Here is a 22,194-nt window from a genome sequence, read left to right as displayed (position 1 = left end):
ATGATACCTCCCAAGAAAGAACGAAGAGGTGCATCTGCAGATGTTTGCAGTCACTCCTCCCATGAAGGCAAAGCAGCTTGAGAGAAAAATGTTCACTGTTTATTGGCCATTTTCTTACAGATTCTGGGAAAAAGAGGGGGGAGCGAGGAACGCTTCCCCTGTGCAGCAGTACCTCTGTGCCATCAGGAATGCTGCGTGAATGATGCTGATGAGTTCAATAACAATTAGTTAATTGTGCTTCAAAAACAGCTACCGCGAAGCTGCTTTCTGCTGTGACAATGCAGCACAAACTATTTTTAGAATGTAAAAGATGTTTCCCACCAATTTCTGGCTGGTTTAAGCTGGGCTACATTTTGTGGTGGATGTACACACTTTTTCCGAGGACTGCACTTTCTGGGGTTGCTCTGATGTATTTCAGATGCAGTGGGACAAACAGACACACGACAAAAGCTGAGGGAGGGGGTGTGTGTGTGCACTGTGTGTGCAGGTAGAAATAACCAGCATTTAATAGGAATTGACCCTTTTTTTCAGAGATGTTGATTTGTGTGATATATGTGTTCATTTACATGGTTGCATAGATCAGTGTAAGAGAAACTGAAACATTTTGCAGTGTACAAGACACCAGTGGAAGTCAATAAATGAAGAGCTTGAACATCTCCCTCACCCTCAAGAACACTGATCAAGAGGGAGCAGAACCTAATCGATGCAGAAATAGGAAGACAAACAGGCAAACCTACCTTGGTGGAGAAGAAGGGGTGGAGAGGAGAAACAGAATAGCTGCCATATTATCTGGGTAGGCAAACACTTGGCCCCCTCCTTGTATACTACACTTAGTACAGTAGATGTGCTTTACCCCATCACATTTTTAAGGGTATTATGGTCAGGAAAAAGCATGAATAAAAACAGCTGCAAATGATACCCAAATGTAACATCCCCAGCTTCTTTGCTTAGCATTTGGAAGCTTCCCAACATTGACTATGCATGTCTTCAGCATCTGCAGAGATATGAGAGGGAGGTGTGGGTGGAGGGAGGAAAGAGGGAGGGATGACATTCACTGCACATATTGGAAGAACACTGAAATGAAACAAGGGCTAGAAATGGAGCATCCTTTCCACAGACCCAGACTTTAGGAGGTTATCTACCGATGCTGTTTTTTGAACTGAGGAGGCAATCATGTTCTGAGGAAACCTCCACGGATATGACTTATTCACGAAGTACCTTCATAAACTGGCAAGTGACTCATGCAGAAGTAATTCTCACCCTGTCCCTCACCATCTTTTCCAGCAGTGGCAAAAACACTATTGCTGTGATTACTAATCATTCAATCTGGGGTTGAGATTTCCCAATGAGCCATGTGCAATCCAGGATTTCATGGGACAGGGCACAATCTGAGTGATGCAGAAAAAGTTACTGTGATGGCATTACAATGCCTACAAGCAAAGCAAATCTCATGGAACAGTACTGAGAAATAGAGCCTGCAAACAAAAACTGAACACTTTTCTTTTGCTGAAGCCCACAGTTCTACTTAGTTAATACAAACCTAAAATAGGCTATCACATTGCATACTGAGATTATCCATCAAGGGACTGAGACCTCCTGGCCCAAAAGAAAAGCCCTTATGGAACTGTCAGGCTGCCTCTGGCAAGGCCATACAGGTGGTTAAAGGAGGAAGGGGGGAAATAATAAAAAAAGAACATTTTCCTCTATTTCTTTTGTGTCAACAAGGATATGATCACACACGGGCAAGCAGCCCATCAGTCAGCAGAGACGGACCCGTGAGCAGGAACAGCATGAGTCTGACAAGCATTAGGTATGCGCAAACAAACACCCAGGCAAAACCCTACAAGCTAAAACCCCTCTCACTCACATCAATGCAAATGTGGGTATAGCTCCGCTAAAGCTGGGAGAGCTCAGCCAGTGTGAACGCCGTGTAACCGAGGGCAGAGCCAGCTCTGATGAGAGCGGGATTCACCCCCAGGGAGGTGCTGAAGGTTGTTCAAGGGTGCAAGGGATGGGGAAGATCTGCTGAGTGTTTGGTACTCCAGCCTCATCCTAGGAGGAGCAGCGGGTTGGAAAGTACCGCTCTCAACCTCCTTGAAAAAGTTTACCCGTTAGACAGAGGCAAAATTATCTACTTCAGACTATGCCTCCAGGCTCTCTGGTCCCCAAGACTCCTCCTCCATTTATAGTCATGTTCTACTCATTATATTTTGTTAATCCCACACTCTAATATCATAATACCACAAGTGCATGGCAGCCAACAAAAGCACCCGCTTAATGTTCACTAACAGTAACGGCAGCACCTACTAACGCCCAATAAGCACCGACAACTCCTTATGCTCCACTATAGCCAAGAGAATATATCAAATAACTAGGGTGAATCTCCACGGCGTTTGCCATATATCAAATGTTAAAAGCCATATTGGAAAAAAGTCAAACTGAGCAGGTCAGATCCGCCACTGTGATAACCTTTCACTTGGCTTTAATGCAAGTCTGGGGAGCTGAACCCCACGAGGGATTAATTTGGGATTTACAGATTGCAAGGGTCAGGGAAGCCCAGGGAGGACTGAGATCTTGTGCTCCTGGGGAGAGAAAGATTACATTTACATTTTCTCGACTCTGAGCGAGAGTTTTCTCTCTCTTTGTTTAATCTGCAGTCACAGCATCCCTGAGTTCCTCCCTGTGGTCCTACACCCCCACATCCCCTCCATGTCCCGGCTGCTGTGGCCAAAATGTTTTACAATATTGCTAATTCTTACTTTCATAGGAAAAAGTCGCAACTTTTTTTGGTTTCAGTCTACAACAGGCAACCTGAAATGCCTCCAGGTCCATGATTGACAATGGATACAGCAAACAGATGTCAGAAAAGCAAACCAACTGTGTTTCTCTACAGCTGGCTTCACAGCAAAGCCGTGCAGAGGAGGCAAAACCACGGGAGTTGAGACCCATATGAAAATACTTACTGCATTTTGCTCACATATCCCAGGATGACTGAAAACAAGCAGGGCAGGACTGCACAATTAGAGGAAACAGAAATTTGGCTGCAAATATAACCCTTAAGTCAAGAAATACTCAAACTCCAGCGTGTGTCTGCTTTAATATGAGTTATCAGCCAGGGGCTTCCCTACTTCTTTACCAGTGCAATTTATGGTCCGTTTTACTTTACTACTGATTGCTCATGTTTTTGAAAGGAAGGTTAATTCCTTCGCTTTTAATAGAGTAGCTGTGCTGTTAGTTCAGTAAGGCTTTGCATACACGATCAGGCTTCTCGTCCCTCCGCCCTCCGTGTACTGTGCAGGGATGTCCCTGCACTCGGTTCTTCACAGGCCATAGCACACAGCGGCAGAACAGCTAATTTGTCCTACCCCTCCCACTGCCGCTTGCACCAACTGCGGAACAAAGAAAGGAGTCCTGGTGATGAATTTGAGGTGCAGAGAGCCTTTCTGTCTTGGGCTGCAGTCAGTACCGAAAATCGACATCAAATTGTTGGGTTTGTGAGATGGAAGTTCATCATCTGAGCAAAATGTCGCATGGTAAATGCAGCCCAACGCCACCCACACCAGCAGCAGCAGTGGCGGAGATAAGCGAGCGCGGTTGATCAAAACCCGATGATATTTTTGCTTGGACAGAAACGTCTTTCCTACATTGAGATGTCATAAAAAGATGCAATTAAACCACAGCTAAGCAGGAGCTGCAGCACGGTATAAAGCATTGTGCTGTACCAAAGGCTGCTTATGACCAATATTAACAACTTAACGAGCTGTTAATGAGGCACACATTCAGCTTTTACTTGCAGCATGAAAACATTGCAAATCATTTTAGGGAGCTTCTGGATTGTCAACAGAGAATTAAAAGTGTCAAATAAGCCCATCAAATCTATGTCTCAATCTGGACATTGCTTTCCAGTGCAGTCTCTTAAAATTCCTTTTCCTATATGGTAGAATAACTTGCTTTGACAGCAGTACGACTCTCACTTAGACTTTGCTTCCTTCTGCCTTGACATTAGATTTCAGTCTCCAGAGAGCTGCAGGGATGTCTTTTTGACATGTTGACATTAAGGACACTTCTTCCATAGACTCACGCTGGCGCAGTTACTTTCTGTCTCACCATTATATGAGCAGCTCCTGAGCTCAGCTACCGAATTTGGAAGTTTAATTATGAAACCTTTGTGCTCATCTGTAAACAGATTAAGAATGTAAAGCTACACTTAAAAAACAAGCCAGCTCGAATAGGAAAAGGGAGCCAAGGTTTATATAGAAAATTCATATCCGTAATTCCCCAGCAGTGCAGCAATACCAGTAACACACAAGGAATGACTAATGCTCTAATGTAAGCACACTTTAGTTTGTTATTTTTTACTATCCTGTCACAGCCCTGCAGGATTAGATAACGCAGGCGAGTGCTATCTATACTGCTATTACCACCAGTGGAGCTGCATTGATGGGAACAACAAATCCAAATTAGACTTACTGCAGGCAAGCTCCAAGTGGAAACCACATATAGACGGAGTCCAAAGGAGTTTAAAATCCACCAAGATGGGATGTACCCAGTGCTGATCCTACTTTCAGAAACAGAATGCTGTTAGGATACATGCAGAATGGCTTCCAATAATGTAAGAGAAACTGAAAAAAGGTTTGTGTCCCAGTCCAAACTGGAAATGTCTCTCCACTGTTTTATTCCCTTGTCTTCCTATAGTTTGGCTTTCTTGCTCTGCTCTTTTAGTGCGTTGTTGGAGAACATGGCTCAGATCTTTAACTCTGAGCTCAGAGAACCTCTCCTTCCTTAGGGAGGAAGACACTGGGGACAGGACGAAACCCGGAGTCAGTCCTGGAGCAGGGTGCTCCCAGGATGGCTGTGTAAAGCTCATTCACAATTGAGTGTGATATTGGAACAGCTCTGAAGATTCTTTACATTTAAAGAGGAGGGGAAAGGAAAATCAATGTTTCAAACACCCTGCCACCCCCCAAAAGAAGCCTTTTGCTGACGTTGAGATGTGTCGATTAAAAGGCTAATACCTTGGCATTTCAAAGGCTTGGTGCTTTTAAAGTGCCAACAAAGGTCAATGCGTTTTGTTTAAAGTTTGAGCAAGTGAAACCAATAATTTATGTATTACAGTACTTTCCAACAGCTTCCCTCTATTCCTTTTTGTTTATCAAGGGAAGACACTGTCCCTAGGCTGACAGGTTTTAGGCTACTGCAATGTGAAATGGCCACGATAATCCTCCTCTCCCCTCTTCCAGGCTGGGATGGAAATGCCCACCCGGTTCTTCCAGCTGTGCCAGCAGCAACATGTTCCCTATCTGCATACGCACAGCCAGGCTCCGAGAGACACGGCCACGTGTCCCCAGCAGATAGGAGAAAACAGCCAAGGGGGCCACAGCAGACTGATGGAAGCTGCCAGCTCTAACGCACTGAAATGTTGTCATTCCTCTTGTAGGCTGTTAACAAGGAGGCACAGGGGACTTCTCTGCACAGCATCTTCTCAGCTACATTTGGGGCAGGGAAGGAGATAAAGCTCCTGTGCTATAAAAGAAAGGGGGGGCCCAAAGTAGTGCTGCGGGATCTTCTTCTCCAGAAAGCGACTTATGATGGGGAGGTGACACCACGTAGGGTATTTTGTATGAACACGTGAAAAGAGTGAGGCCTGCAAAAAGAGATGAAAATAGTTTCTAAAGCAGTTATGAAGTAGTTTATAAAGGGAAGCCAGGTGCCTGAGTCAAGTCTTTTCTTCCTTAAGAAGCTTCTTTTCTCTATTTTGCCTTCTCTTTCCAAAACCCAACCCACTATTTTTGGTCTTGGAGCTTTCCAGATGGTTTCTATTTCTTGCCAGGCAGCTCTGAGTTACTGGCAGAGCTGAGCTTCCCTCCATGTGTCAGCTATGGGTGGACAAAATAAAGTTTGTGAACTCCAGGAACACCTGTGGGGCTGCAGGCAAGAGGGCAGATGGAAATAATTGCAGATAACAGCAGGAAATTTGCTTTAGTGTCTGCTAGTTTCGCACCGAGAGGCAGACTCAGGTTTTTGAAGATGGTAAGAAAAGAAAGGTAAGAAACCGGCAAACCTCTGTCCCACTTCTGTTCCTTTCCAAGCTATGGTTTCACCTGGAAGAAAGTGAGATGGCCAGGAAACCTTTCCTGTAAGATGACGGTACAATCAAGATGGCATTTTAAGAGAGGACTGCTAAGGGGATCTGTTTCCCAGCTCTTTTTACTACTTGCCTTTCCCGTTGCAGAACCAGCTCTCAGAGACCATTATTAAAAAGAACAGCAACAACAACAGCCTCATCAGTTCTTGTGAATTCTGAAGGTCACCAATGTCACCATCCGTTAAAATGGCATACATCACTCCCCTCTTCACACAAATGGATTTACAACCTGTTTAAAGGGTAGTGTCTCCAGGTGCACTTCAACCCTTCTGCTACCTCCTCTCCACACGCGCTCTCTCCTCCAGCAGCAGCTGCTGGAAGAAATTATGAATTCCATTATTTTTCATCCAGAAGAGCAGAACAGCTTCACAGTATATGGGGGAAGCACTGGAGGCTGCAGGCTCGTTAGCACAGGATTTGTATTGCTGCCTTCCATTTTATTCACCTTCCCAAATTAGGTGAAGCACACCTGCCCCAAACCTGTGATTTCTGTTTAATTAAAATGCAGGTAGTGGAGTCTCCTGAACTCCAGAGCCCACCACACAATCAGACAGTGACAGTGACCTGGTAGAATAATGCTCTTGATATAGTGGCTGCTCTAACAGTCTTTATTTCAGTCGAGCAGAACAGCACCTCTGGTAGCAGCTGCATTTAGGGCTGGGATGGATATTGGTACCCAGCCTCTCACTGAACACTCGCTGCCTTCCCAATCAAAGCCGGCATCCCTGACAGCTGAACTGTTAAATGAATTAACAAGGCGAGAAGGGGGCTTGCCAACGGGGCTGCGTCTCCCTTCCGAATTTCTGCAAGTGGTGGCTTTCAATTTTTCTGTCATTTGTCAGGAGAGGCACGTAGCTCTCTAACAAGCAGGGCAGAGCCGCAGCCAGCTCTAAAAAGGCAATGTTATGAGAACCTTCTGGTCGACAGAGGAGGAAGATCCAGATGCCTGAGGCAGGCAGGGGAAGGACACCGGCTCTGTTCAGACTGAATGGGCAGCGCATCCTTCCCGGCTGCTCGGAGCACAAGGACTCCCAGCCTGTTCTCCTGGCATAGGAAGAATTACTCTGCCAGTGAGTTTTGCAAACATCCAGGCAGAACTCAAAAAGGAGTCTTTGCTGGGGCTTTGATCTTATGGGCTACTGTAACAAACAAACCCAAACGCATCCAGCTCCGTTAGTCACCGGGCAGGTCAGGATACAGGGATCTACTGCTCGTGCCTGGCCCTTTGCCAACCAGCAGGTTGCTCTCCTCCAAAATTTCTCACTGCCCATCAGTCAGAGCCAAGTGAGACCTGAGCTCCCAAGGAGGCTGCTGGCTGGGGAACAGCTCAACGGCACCACAGGGCTTGACAGAAATTCCTTATTCGGGTACTTTTGACTTGTTAGATTGGTAAAACTGCCAGAAGGTTGGTTTTAATGGTGCTTTCTTTTTCAAGTTTGTCAGAGGGCTCCATTGCCTACTGGAGCTTTTACTGTAAAAATCCAGATACATGATAGAAAAATCCTCAAATCTAACGGGGGAGAGCACAAGAGGGAAGGAATTACAGACATTCCCACTTCTTCATCGCTCGTCTGGCTGCACCAGCCCTAGAAGCTGAACAGCACATCAACCACCAGTATCACTTCCAGGTGCCCCACGCTGTATTAAACACCCACCAGAACTGCACAGAACTGGGTATTTTGACTGAGCTGGCCTAAACCCGGCACATTTCCCCAAAGGCATGCGCTGTATATTCCTTTTTACAACCGACAGAGGAATGTTCTCACCCCTACCAGAATTACTGCAGCCCTTACGGCGGAATGAAGCACTGTTTCGCAGCACTGAGACGTGAGTTATCTGGGACCTTCCGACGGGGGACTGGGACCCCTCAGTCATTTTGTGTTCAGTGCTGTGCCCGTGTTGTTAGCATTATTGTTTATTGAGAAGGTTTTCTCTAGTTTTAACATGGATGCCCCATTGCTGAAGCTAAACAGACCCATTTTTTTCCAGCTTCCCGCTTAACTGCCTTTACCATGGGTAAGAACATCAAGCAGACTATAACAACAAAAACGTGTATTTCCACAGCACACTTTAACTCAAAGGTGTCACAAATCAATTTAAAACTTAAATTGCAATACCAGCTCCAATTACTTTACTCACAGCATAAATCACAGTCAGTTCTGGAGGTGGAAGAGGGAGTTATATAACAAAGAGTAATAACTTCACACAACAAGAGTGAAAATCGGCAGGAAGATCCCACATTCATCATTTCTACTGCATGAACGTGGACTGTCCCTAACCAGAGGTAAACCAATATCTCTCAAAAACCGTCTGAGTCACGCTACAACTCCAGATACACCAGTTCTGTCTGTGGAAGAAGCTCTGGATATCTCAGCTTCCTCCCAAGTTTGGCTCCTTCCACATCCCTGTTCCCTGAGTTATAATAAGAAAGACCCGGACCATGAGATTAAAAGACACGACATAACAGCATTTCCTTGTTTCCCAGCTGATTTTCCGTGCTGTGTACATGTGTACAAACGCGTGTGCTGGCTCCATTTGCAGCAGTGAGATATTAACTCTGAAACATAAATGTATTTGGAAGCCAGATACAGTTGGCTCCACTTGGGGCTTTCTTTGCTGCAGTTGCAGAAGTAAGTTGGAGCAGCAGCAAACTAGAAAAAAAAATAACATGTAAATATTGCCAGCTGTCTCTCCAGAACCAGGCTGCTCTGATTAATTTATGATGTTTTCAGAGAAAGATAGTAAATGTTACACCATGTTTGAAATGAAAAGGTTAAGTAGAGTTTAAAAATGATGCAGCAGAGTTTAAAAAAATAACGTGTCTTGCTTAGTTTTGAGCAATGGAATATTTAGTGAATAATAATAAAATCAATCTGCGCTGGGTTTGATAGCTTCTACATCCTAGCCTTGAGACAGAAGAACAAAAGTGTAATCAGATTTCTTCGCAGTGGCAGACTGAACAACAGGAGGGTGCGCGCTGCCTGTTCTTGTTCTAAGCTTCAAAAGATGCTGCTGCGGGAATTGATACCATAACTAACAACTATTTCGGCGCCAGCCTCTCGCTGGCTGGGGTCACCATAAATACGGCACCGCCGCCATGGCTGTGAGGAAGACATCAGCTATTCCAGTCCTGCCTTCCTCAGCTAGAGAAGAACAGACTCAGCTGCGGGTTATCTGGGCTCTGCAAGTCACCTGTTTCACAAGGTCTAGTTAAATGTCTTGTCCTGATTTCTGCCTCCGGCCTTCCAATGGAAGGATTTTAAAATGATCAGCAAGTCACATTTCATAAATACAGCCTGGATTCACGCACTAGATCCATAAGCAAAGGCGTGAATAGTGCCACTGACCCTCAGCTTCTGTAAGGCTGGATGCAGGTACAGAGTCGGCACGTCCCTGAGATTCACCATCAGCTGTGGCTCCACAGCCACCATTACACCAGCACGGTATCTTCTTGACTTCCAAAGCATAAAAATACAGCAAGGTGTGGTGCTCAGGCAATGTCTCTACACAGAGAGCTATAAAATAAAAGAACCAGCTTTCCAAGTCTCCCTTGTTTTGTAGTTTAGTTTCTTTTCCCTCGTGGCTTCCCTGTGCTCCACTTTTCACTTCTTTAACTTGAGTCAATTTTTCCCTCAAGCTAATTTGGTATGAACAGTCGTCCTCCTGCAACTCCAAAAATATTGTCTTTCTTTCAAATGCCCTTTCTCCCCTTACTCACATAGACCAACTGGCTTTCCAATGGCAAGAAACTGTCAGTGCAAACCTGTTCCAGGAGAGGATGCTACAAAAAACGGTTTGTGATCACGACTGGCGAATTTTCCCAACCATCCCTTTCCTGGACAAATATTAAACATTATCTGGAGAATACTAAGACATGCTGGTACTTTTAAAAAAACATCAATTAATTTTCCTTTTACCTACCTGCTTCACCCACAAAGACTTCCACTGGTGTGCTGGTAGGGCTCTCACCAATTACATTATATGCTGTCATTAGCACCTCATATCTCTTGTATTTCTTCAACTCTGAAAAAGTAAAATACCATATTATATATAATTATTTATACTATATTACAGGTATTTTTTAGAGTCCATCATCCCATTATCACCAGAATTCTCTCTCATGAAACACAGCATTAGAACAGCACAATAGTACAATGTCTACTTCCATCCTTCCTTAATTCACACATCACAATTTGCAGAATCATGAAAGATCTTTGTGATGAAAAGGTAGGATTTGCCAGTGTTTTCCCATGGTGTTGCTGCAGTAAGAGGAATCATTCCTGATGGGTAACTAGCTAGATGAACATCTCTAGGTCATTCTTAATGACATAAAAAGGCAGGACTTTGCTTTGAATGTTCAACATGTGGGTTCCTTTTGATCTCTACTGGTAGGAAAGAACATGGCTTCAAGCCTTTGCCTAATCCTAGGGATTTTCATCCAGGGAGTCATTTAGAAACTGCACCGCTCAAGAACATCACTGCAGAAGATCCTCTGCGGTGGGGAATCTGGAGTCCCACTGGAAGCAAACTCAAGGATGTCTTTCTCCTTCAAAGTGACCACAGCCTGAACATAAATCACAAAGACAAAGGAGAATTTGAAGTCTGGACTCCATTTGGCCACTAGGCAACCAATTTCTTTGCTGACATATAGAAACTGCTCTGACAGATGAGGTAGGAGAGCGAGAGCAGTAGGAACGAAAACTAGAAACCCCAGTGGTGCGAGGGTAATCAGTAGATGCAAACGAGGTTGAGTAGAATCATGTCAACGTCATTAGGGGAGGCAGCGCCTGAGCAGTTTCAGATTTTGCATTTTCAAGATGAAAGAATCAATCCTAAGAGAAATATTTATCATCCAAAATATTTAACATTGAAATTAGAGTAAGAGAGCAATCAATAATATAAATTGCCCTATTCAAATGAGCATTGAATTGATTAAGACATGCATGGCCAGGGGTCTAAATTTCTCCCACTGCCAATGATTGTCTTTGCTTTCTATGAATCACGTGGTACCCTTAATTCTGTGGCTGACAGTATGTCATTGGTTTGGTAAGGTTCAATAAACCTAATCATACAGGTTCATCTAATTTCAGTTTCACAGGAGTGTTTACTAGAGTTGTGCTCCTCTACCTGACTCAGGCTCCAGTATCATTCCCTGCTCTCAGGCATTCTGTAAATGAGATCTGATACATCGCTAACTTTTTGATGTGATACCACTAAATTCAGATGGACTGCAAAATATGCAGCAAGCAAATCAGCAATAATGATGCTCAGTTCGTAAACAAACAAATATAGTAAGATATATAGGCTATAGTACTGGGCAGCTCGTACAGAGAAGCTTTAACCACTGCCATGAAAAGCCACAAGGGAGATTTTCGTGTTAAACTGGATGTGGAAGAAAATGGAACACATGAGAGTTCATGCATGCAACTTTGAGTGGGGACAGGGCTTCATTCTTTTTTTTAGCCCATCACAATCTGTGACTCAAAAGCCTTGGGCAAAACCTATCTAGTGAACCATCATCACCACAAAGCAACTTGCCTTTTAACTCTGTCGAATGCTATTTTATTCATTTCCAATTGAAAACACCTCTGGAGATGCACATAAATTCATTGGGCCCTCTCTAGACTGGCCTCCTACTCCATGGAATGCCTGAGCATCGCAGTGCTCGAATCACAGGACTAATGATGTGATACAGCTAAACTCAGATGGACTGCAAAATACGTGGCAAGCAAATCAAAATTCATTTAGCATCAGCAATACTGGGTTGTTATAGTCAATAATGTTTTACCTTCCCAGCAGCCACATTTTTACAACAGCTACCTACTTGCATCATCAATGTCTCTTGATGTAGGGAAAGCAAAGGCTTAAAGAAAAAGAAACTCAAGAAAACAGAATCATTAATCTATGTTAATTTCTGCTAGATCCACTGAGGAGGACCATAGGAGTTTGCCTATAGTGTATTTTGAGCCACTATATAGAGTCTCATCTAAAGGCAATGTGCACTTACGTGTTAATTCATACGTCGTTAATGCAGAGCTGCTGTTCACTGTCTTGAAGCTGCTTTGGGCTATTCAGGGTAAGCAAAGCAGAAAGCTTGTTACAGTGCAAGGAAATAGTTATTGCAAATGATGTACAGCAGAGACAGAGGCAAATGATGCAGCACACACACACACAGTTTGAGCTTTAGGACTATACCTTGAAGGGCAATAAAATCACATCACTCTCTTGTAACACATCAAAAGCATCTCACCCACATGGGGCTGTTTCATTTCCTCCTCAAACAGAGGATCTCACAAATATACAACACAGAAATGTTCTGACTCCTAGATTAAATAGAACAAATCAGTAAAACTGAAACAACTTGTAGGGGGAAAACTCTTAACACTGTATTACATCCTTATTTCTCAACATGCAAAATCCAAAACCTGAAGAGCTGCAGGGTAAAGAGCTGGAACACGGGCCACAGAGAGCGAACACTTACAATAGGACACGACCCGTTTTTTTAAGTGTGTGTTAGATTTCCCACAGTTTCACTTATAGAATTCAATCTTCGTGCTGTGAGCGAATTGTAATAATATGCAAAGCCGAGCGAAACCGCAGGTCAGTGAGGAACAGAGGTGCACTAAGGTGAGAATTGTCATATTATGAGGAGAAAGAGGGAAATTTCTCTTAAAATACACTTGTCTCCACCCCTTTCTATCTCTCTTGATTCCCTGGAGAGGTTCAGCACATTTTTTTCTACTCTACAGCTACTGGGAACATAGCTGCAGGGCTAGCCAAGGAGAGGGGAGAGAAGAAACCAGTAGGTTTTAGAGGCTCCCTGGCTTGTGAGACCATAGAGCATCTGAAGTCAATTATTTCATAATATACATAGTCAGTCATTCAGCTTTTGTCTGGAAAAAAAACCTGCTTATGCATACCTACACCTACAGGAGCTTTACATCTCTACTCTGTCCTGGTTAAAACTCTGTATGGCTTGAGAAGTCTCATTCAGCACTGACCATAGAAGTAAGGTCAGAATTAGGTGCTTACATTATATTTAAATCATTCACTTTTTTACACAGCCCCGCAAAAATCACTCTTGCTTTTGTAGAAACCACTTTTATGGGTTCAGGGAAACATGGAAGATAACGCAAGGTATTAAAATAGTCTCACTCAACCCTATTCTGCTGCTCTTAGAGTATTATCTTATTCTGAATATTCCACTGACATCAAACAGGACAAAAGCTGGTGCCTCCATGAGCATCTCTCATTGCTGGACCGTATCTGTCAGGCTGCAGAGTGCTCATGTCTTTGCTTCTCATCATCTTGTTCTGCCTGTTCTTCCCTCTGATTTCCTTTCTAGCCTTTGTCTAAAAATCCTTTTAATTTTTCTATTATTCCTCTCCCCCTTCACCTTCTTTCTATGTGAACCCAAACTCCCAGCGACTAACATGGCAAGCATGCACCTCACAATTCTTGCTCATTTTTGCTATTTTCTCCCAAAATAGAGACAAGCACTTTGAAATTTGAAAAAATTCTATTTCAAATTTCCCCTCAGCTGTTTTCTTATACTGCTAAAAGAAAAACAACATGTCAATTATAACAACTACTAAAAATTAGCAAGAAAGAAAAAGGTTCCCAGCTGAGGAAAATGAAGTCTCTGTCTTTTTTTTCCTCTGATGGCAGAACAATGTATATCAGGGTAATCATGAAATGGAGGTAGCAGAAAGCAAGAAATCAGAGGGTACGTGGGGGACAGAACATCAATTCGAGCACAGATTAGAGAGCACCATTATAAGTGATGCTGATCAGAGTTATTAGCATTTTTTAGCATCTTCACCCTGATTGTGTAAAAGCTAAATTATCTCCAGCACTCTTAGACACGATTGTGCGTTATTTCCACAGGGCAAGAGGGCACACAGTGTCTGGTATAACGACAGATTTCTATTCTGGGATATTACAGGCTCCAAAACATGGGCTTACGTGTGAGCTCTGCTCTTAAAGCCGAGGGGTTCTGGATGGTTTTTGATTCTTTTCCAGATCCAGTGTCGTAATCCAGCTCCCGATAGTAGATGCGGTATCCCAACAGCAAGCCGTTCAGACTCTCCGTTTTGGGTGGCTGAAAAACATTCACATGAAGAACAGGCTCGTTAAGATGGGCACTGTGACAAATATCCGTCACCACAGGTGGCAGGTGACACCTGTCCTGTGCGAGGGGACACAATGTTCCTGGTGAAAACTGCCATTAATAACATATAGGGTCAAAGGCTGCGTAATTTGAAAAAACACAAGTTAAAGGCAACTTTGATGACTTCACTGTGGCAATTACAAAAGGCTCTTTGCACTACTAAGAACTAAACTCCTTTCCATCTTGGTCCACAAAAACTTGTGTGCGATAAAGGTTATAAATAAACACGTTGCTGGCTATCAACAGTGGAATAGCAAACCAGTATTTCACTTTGAGATGAAGAGAAAGAAATCATTTTGGTAAAGACAGAATTTCTTTAGCGGCTGTTTCCCTTGAGGATTGCTCATAGAACATTCTTCATTTGGCATTATTTTATTGGAAGGCTGATGAGAAAATAACACTGGTGTATTCTGGCTTTCATTAGAAAGATGAAAATAGGTCTAACAGCTCACAGAGGCATTTGGAGAGAAGTCATTGTATGATGGATTCTGGTGCGTTGCATCTGTCCAGTCCCACAGGCAAACCCAGCCCTCTGTGGTATGTATGGCCATTGGGCTGGCTCAAACACAAGGTTTCTTTCTTCTCCAACATGCTGGAAGATGCTCAAAGACATAATATCTCAGCAAGGATTCTTCAGCAGCCCCTCACGACTTCCTTCAGATACAGATATACAGCCAGTAGCCAAATGAAAAGGAAATTTTTGGTTGAATGGCTCTCTTAAATAAAGACAAGCAAAGGGATTCTTCATGTTTAGGAAAAAAATGGCTTTCATGAGTCTAATACAGGCTGAGAACTGCAGAGAAGAAAAGATGCTCTGAGCCACCTATCTTCTAAAGATTCTTGTACTGAAATTTAAGGGGCTAAAAGTATAAATGAAAAGGATTTTAATGATGATCTCGCCTTTAATCCAGAGAGATCCCTAGCAGTCTTGAGAACTTCACTATGGAAAACCATCTGTCCATTGTGGAAAAATGAACCGCTGGTGTGAAACGCTGTCACAAGAGAAGGTAATACCACATGTAATTTTAATGAAAGAAGTAAGAATGTTTTTACAGGAAAGGAGAAAGATATTTGCTAATAACCTAACATTCTGCTTCCAGAAATGACAAGAATTTTCCATTATTTCATGATGACGGTAAGAGAACAGAGAGGGCTGTCCTGTCTCAGTACAAAGGACTTTGCTTTGGGTGAGGGCTGAGGAATGAAGTGGAAAGATTGCGGTTTATGGAAACCAAAACAGAAAATCACATGAACCAGAGTATAGGAAAGCTACACAGCTACCAGGAAAAGGAGCAGAAACTGCTCCTGCAAGAAGCCACTGCCTTCTGCAGTTGTCCTGCCCAATCCAAATAGTCCCAAGATACCACTGTTACTTGCTCTGCATGGCTGGAGAACCTCATCCATCATTGTTTCATGCTCATTATTGTCCTCTATCCTTCGGAGAAGCTCTGACCGCCTTTCACTCTCATTTAGCACCTGCATTTCAGAATGATCTAGGAACACGGGGCTATGAAGGATCTCAGGAATCACAGGACTGGGCCCTCAGGACTGCAGAAAATCAGCTGCCTCAAGTTCTTTTCACAAACAGAGTAACCCCCGCCAGACAACAAGCTGATTTTTCTGCTTCCCAATCTTCCTATTGGAAAGCTGCTTCAAACTTCACTACCTGGAGAGTTAGAAACCTTCATTTAATTTCTAATCTAAATAATTCATAGCTAACTTATAACCATTTGCTCCTGTGCTAACATTGCCTTTTGGGTTAAATTGTTCTCCCTACGGGGTGCTTACGCCCGTGTTGTATTTTAAAAAGGGCAATCATGTTCCTTCTCAGACTCCATTTTACAAGGCAAATACATCAACCTCTTGTACAATCGTCTTTCCTGGTCTCAGACTGAGCCTCTTGTTCAAGGGACTGAGCAAACAGACTAAACAAAGTGCCAGGGCCACCTGCTTACGAGGTTGTTTGTGGCCCAGCTGAAATGTTCTCCTCCACAATGTGGATGAGAGATGGTTTTACTGGCAATTTTTAGTATATCTATCATGAGCTTTTTGCCTTTTTTCCAATCTTCTGACTGTCCTTTTCCGTTTTCTATATTATAGTGAAGTTGCTTTAGCTGTGATGGTGCCCAAGCAGAGAAGGAATGACCAGGCAAAGCACGAGAACAGGGTCCCACCAAGATATTAAGACTTCTTGAGTGCATCTCCCCAAAGCAGGAGAGAGGCAGCAAGAAAGTAAAGCCTGTCCAGCATGGAAATAAACTACTGTGAGCATCACATGGATTTGTATTTCAGTTCATTACTACCTAGAAGGAAGATGTCAGTGTCTTTTCCTGTTTTAACTATTAATAATTTTATTTTTAACTAAAAACCAGTTGAGAATATCCTACAGAATCTTGAAAGGAAAACATTGCTGAAGCTAAGAAAAGAGAGTATTACTCTCTGCTCTGCCATGTAAGAGCCTAATATTTAATTAAGATAAAGCTTAATTCCTCATCGTGGTACAAAACTGATTTGTTGATAGGAAACATTGTGTTCTTATGCTTTCATGTGATTCTCCATTTTTTCTTTCCTTTACATTTAGGACAGGAAAGCTCAGAAAATAAATGGCTTGAAAACTGCCTTTCTCCTTGCCATGGAAATGATGATTCTTTCCTGAAAAGGGTACTCTGCTAAAAGGTCAGGTCTTCCCCTTCCTATCTGTCTCTCACGGACAAAACTCTGCTTTTGATGTAATGGATTATTTAGAATTTTGTAGGAAGGCCTGAGGGATATGCTGAAATAGGTAAAATGATTATGAGTGGCAGCCCGGAATGTTGTACAGAAGCAAGAGAAACATTTTTGTGCTGTTTAAAAATGAAAAAAAAAAAAAAAAAGACTAAAATGTAAGTAAAACGTAAGTTCGAATAATTGTTATCTCTAAGGTAGAGGCAGAACATTGCATGATCCCGATGTTAACTTAACATTGTCTAGAACATTTGAAGTAACCTTGCATTATTGATACAACAGACCTCGATGGAAATGACTTCTTTTCTTCCTACTTTCAATTTAAAAATAATGGCCTGATTGGACCAAGCAGCTGAAAGCACAGATAGTGCATCTAGAGTTTGTTTTGTGAATTATTAACATGGCTCAAAGTTAAAAATTTAGCTTTGCTTGGAAATCCACTCTCGCATTTAGCGCGACTGCGGTTTTCAGTTTACATTGTTTCTTAGACACTGCCGTGAAACTTCCTCTTAATTGGAGGCTATTGTGGGACTTGAAGATTTTTGTTTATTTGAAAAATATAGTACGGCTGAATTACTAGGACCTATTAATATACATGTAGTAATGACATATAATCGCCCACAACTCCCTTGAGATGGCTTTGGCACAACAACCCCATTTCATTTTCATGAAATAAAAAGCATCCAATTACCTAAACAACCACCTATTTCACATTAACTACACACCAATAATCAGTCAATTGGGAAATGCTTGTTTCCGCGGTACATCGTGCCTCACATCCTCTTTGTATAGCCTTTTTTCTTCACTGCGGGCTCTATTTGTAGGCGGGGCGGTAGATTTACATTTCTCCATAATTCCTTTGGTTGAACTGTTCAACATGTCCTCTATTTGTTCACCATGCTGTAAGCAATGATGTTATTCAGCATTATGCTGTGTGAACTTGGGCCAGCAACACAGCAGTACAGCCAGATATATTTTTAAAATGGTGCTGCAGAGCAATAAACAGACCCTCATACATACATTTTTTTTTTCCCCAAAATGCAAGGAGCCCCATCTGTACTGTAAAGGCATATGCACATTTTTCACTGTAATGCAATCTGTCCAAAGTTATCCTTATAATGTGTGCGCGATGTTGTCTCGGGAGCAGGGTGGGCAGAGGCTTTCCAGGATAGGTTACGGATAACGTGCAGTACCCCACTGGGTTCCCTCTATTAATGCTCACTCTGCAAAAAGAAGCCTCAGGCACTGGGTCACAAAATGTTCCAGCATCTCCCAGGAGGCCGGTACTGAAAGATAAAGGAATGTCTGTATAAAATGCAGACTCGGCACAAATACTTTCACATCCAACTCAGAGACATTACGGAGAGCTCAAAATTCCTTTCTGTTCTCTGAAGAAATCTCAATTTTTAGCCCTCGCAGAGCCAAAAGGGCACGTGGAGCTCCTCAAAGGTATGAGCAGGATCTCAGGCACAGCATAAGCTTCTGATTATTTGAGGTGCTGCAGGACGCAGCGTGCGATGCGAATGAAAGCGAGATTTTGATTACCTGAACTTTACCAGGTCTGCACTCCATTGAATGTTTTCAATGTAAAGATGCACATCTGTTGATATCAATAAAAGGAGAACCTGTACAAGTAGTGATCTTGGGCATGGCTACAGAAACTCCTTTACCTTCTAAGTTTTCTCTCATGGAGCACAAAGTAAAAACAACTGCCAGAAATTTCTATCCGTTACCACAATATATGCCTAGATCAGGAAAACGAGAAAATATTTGCAGTTCTTCAACTTTTATACAGCACTTCCAGCCCAGGAGAACGTCCCTTGCAACCTCAACAAGTCAAAGCAATCAAAACTTGTTTGAGAAACATCAACATCGTGCATTTTACCTACCTGCCACTGCACAAGGACAGATGAAGTGGTGTGGGGAGTCACCAACACAGAACTGGGGGGTTCTCCTGGAACTAAACAAGAACAAATATATAACCAAAGCCGTTATAGCAACAGGGTGGAAAATCGGCAGGTTCTCTTCATCAGATTCTCTTTCTTCACTGCCAAAGAACATCTTCTATCCCAGCTACTACACGGTGGGTCTCAAATGCAATGCGGTGGATATGAATATTGCAATCTGGACAGAAGCCAATCACTCCTCCTATACCCCTTGCTCTACCTGTGGCCTTGGCAACTTGAATAGGAATACGGGAAAAGCCGAGGGCATAAATGTGGAGAAAGGTGCAGCACGCCAGCCACTCATAAACAACTGGATATATGTTTGAAAGGAAATTAAACCAGCATTAAACCAGCTGCACGTGTGCAAACCTCTCCCAACTTTTCCATGGTATTTTTGCCACAGCTGGGGCAAGCTCACCTTGTTTTTAGGAGCCTGTGTCACATAGTCACAGATTATTTCAGTTAGGACAGCTTGATTTACCATGGGTTAACCCATTCCTGTGCCCATGGCGATAGCACGTACACACACAGGTTATAGCAGCTCAAATACGATGAAGCGAAGGCTTATCAGGAGCTCACAGCCCTCCACAGCGCAATGCTCTGGTGGCAGCACCAGGTTTGCTCAGCAGAATAAACGTTCACTTTGTTAAGGAGTTGAGAAGCTTCTACAGTATCTCCCTGTTGTATTGTGAGGAGGCCAAGCACAAGTCTGGATTCACTGCCGCTAAACTCAAAGAGGAGAGAAAATAAAACTTCAAATTCCGAAACAGCGAGCCAGTGGTGCCGCATTAGTACCAGTTACAGCCTGCACCGCTATGGCAGCCGCTGCTCAGGAAGATGGAGAGTCAGGGTGTCTCTAAAAGGCTGGTAGGCAGATTATTCAAGTATTACATGGGTTCTTGTTTAACACAGAATACTCCTGAGCTCTGTCCTCTCTTTTTCTGATATCAAGATCACATTCATTAAACCTTCCTTTGCAAAATAATTTCCTACTTTTATGTTTCCATGTCACATTTAACTAGCCATTCCTTGAGCTGTATGAAACACTGGCTAATTCCTAGGACTCTATATATAGAATCATATATGTATACACATATATATCTATATCTCAGTACTACCACATTTCCCAGGCTAAGGATAAATACTGTTGCTCTTTTAAACTTTGCAGAGTTCTCTTCTCCATTCAAGACATCAGAGCTACTTCTGCATTCAGGCATCGACTTTATACAATCAAGGAATTAGAAGCTGATCTCTAAGGCTAAAAATATAAGCCTTGTCAATGTCATTCACAGTTTATTAGCCCTGATCTGCAGGATTAAATGTTCATGTATCCAGGAGCTTCATACTCTTTCTTACTTACACCTCAACAATTTTGCCATATTGCAGATGTGGATTGTGAGTGAAAACAATTGAAGAAACTTCTTCAAATGTATGCACAGTTCTACATTTATTTTTAATGATCTCTTGTAAATTATTCAATTTCTGCAAAGATAATGGTTAGTGCAGAGTTTGGAAGCCAATCAAACAGAGTTTAATTCCATTTTGAGACTCCTGAAAGTATGATTCATTATCAGAGGGCACCGCAGGACACTTAAGGCTGCCTGTTATTAATTCAGCCACATCTCATTACTACCTGTATCAATCTCCTATGAACAAAACTGCATTGGCTGTTGAATTTTCACACCACATTCCCAGTGGAGAACACCTTGCAACAGCTCCAGCAAACCCAGGAGCACCGGGGAGCGCCCATTGACGGTGATGCCCCCGCCGTGTCGCTTCTTGCTTACCGTCCTGCAGAGTTGTCACCGCCTCTGTCTCCGCACTGAAGTCACTGTCCCCGATGTCATTGGTTGCTTTCACTCGCAGTTTGTAAGAGGTGAATGGGTTCAAGCTGTGGAATGTAAGAAGTAAGGCTGAGGGATGGAAATCTCCCCATACCATCACGTCTTGCCTCGGAACAAGTCTCTACAGAGAACCTGCCCTTTGGCAACCAAAGTCCTGGAGCAGTTTGTCTCTTCTCCACATCATCTTTTCTTCACAGCCTCCCCCAGCTTCCTAATGGCATGGGGGTGTTTGCACCATTGCTGCCACCAGCATCTTCTCAGGTTTGCATTGGCCTGAGCTCCTGAAAACATGCACGGATTCACAGCTGAGCAAGGCTCCAGTAAACAGCCTTTCAGTTGCAGTTTACGGAGCAGCCTACGACTAGAGCTTGTTGGAGAGGACAAGATGTGCTGCCAAGTCTTGTAAGGTTATGCAAAACCTGGCTTTCCAGGTGCTTTGCCTGAGCAAACCTCCAAGCAGGTCCGTGGGTCAGCTCATCCTCAGTGCACAGATGGGGATGATGGGAAGAGAAGAGGCAGGTAACGTGTCCAGGGCCAGCAGGTGCCCAGCAGGCTCTGGAATCCACATCACCAGCCTTCTGACTAATCTCCTAGACCATTGTGTTTGATCAGCGCGTTTTATTCCTACTGAATTTCAAATTAATGCTATTACCTGGATTATTTAATAAAGACAGTAACAACAGGTTCCTTGCAGCTCTTTTATCTAGGCAGAGCTTTAAGATATGCAAAGAGTGATTTCCAGCTGACATAACCTTCACAAAGATTCTTCTGTCTTGGCTTGGCAGGGGAAGGTGTGGGGGAGGCTGCCTTGTGAGTCACAGACTGAGGCTGGAAATGCAGAGCTATAAGTTACAGGGGATTTAGCTAATTAATTGGTAGTGTCTAGCCATCAGCTGGCAGATGTAACACTGACTACAAACCCAAGTAAAGTTACTTGTAAGGAAGGATTAAACATCAAGGGATAATGCATTCGGATGGACAGCACTCTCACATCACACGTGTGCTGCTCCTCTGGACTTCCACAAGAAAAAGCTTTTAGCAAGGGGGAGAAGAAATCTTTCAGCAGTGCCACCCTATTAGGGCACCGTTACTCACCCACAGCAACTTGAGTAAGTTGAATAATCTTTCTTGATCTTTTGTTTTCAGTAATGCCAACGTCAAGTCTAAATGACATAGTTGGTTTCCTTGGTTTTACAGGTTTTGACTAGAAAGATACTGGGTATAATTCAGGGTGGGTAAAAACCTCCAAGGTCAATGAATTTGGTCTATATTTGTACCTATAATTGTCAAGTTTTCTTTTTTATGCACAGTTAGATGAAAGGATAGCTATATAGCTGTATCTTCTGGCACATGACCGGTGAGCTG

General features: G+C 43.1%; 1 protein-coding gene across 1 annotated transcript in view; it reads right to left on the bottom strand.

The window, feature by feature from the left end:
* SDK1 (sidekick cell adhesion molecule 1) overlaps positions 1-22,194 on the bottom strand; it is a gene marked incomplete at its 5' end in the record, with an annotated part of 363,636 nt that overhangs the window by 32,686 nt on the left and 308,756 nt on the right. Inside the window, 5 exons of the mRNA XM_080353916.1 lie at positions 10,067-10,168; positions 12,153-12,212; positions 14,111-14,246; positions 18,929-18,999; positions 20,773-20,876. Coding sequence (XP_080210042.1) covers positions 10,067-10,168; positions 12,153-12,212; positions 14,111-14,246; positions 18,929-18,999; positions 20,773-20,876 — 473 coding nt within the window. The remainder of the gene's footprint in view (positions 1-10,066; positions 10,169-12,152; positions 12,213-14,110; positions 14,247-18,928; positions 19,000-20,772; positions 20,877-22,194) is intronic.

This window comes from Nesoenas mayeri (genome assembly GCF_963082525.1).
Source record: "Nesoenas mayeri genome assembly, chromosome: 15".
In the NCBI taxonomy this organism is placed as follows: Eukaryota; Metazoa; Chordata; class Aves; order Columbiformes; family Columbidae; genus Nesoenas; species Nesoenas mayeri.
Note: the sequence above shows the minus strand (reverse complement) of the source record. Positions and strands in the feature narration are given on the sequence as shown.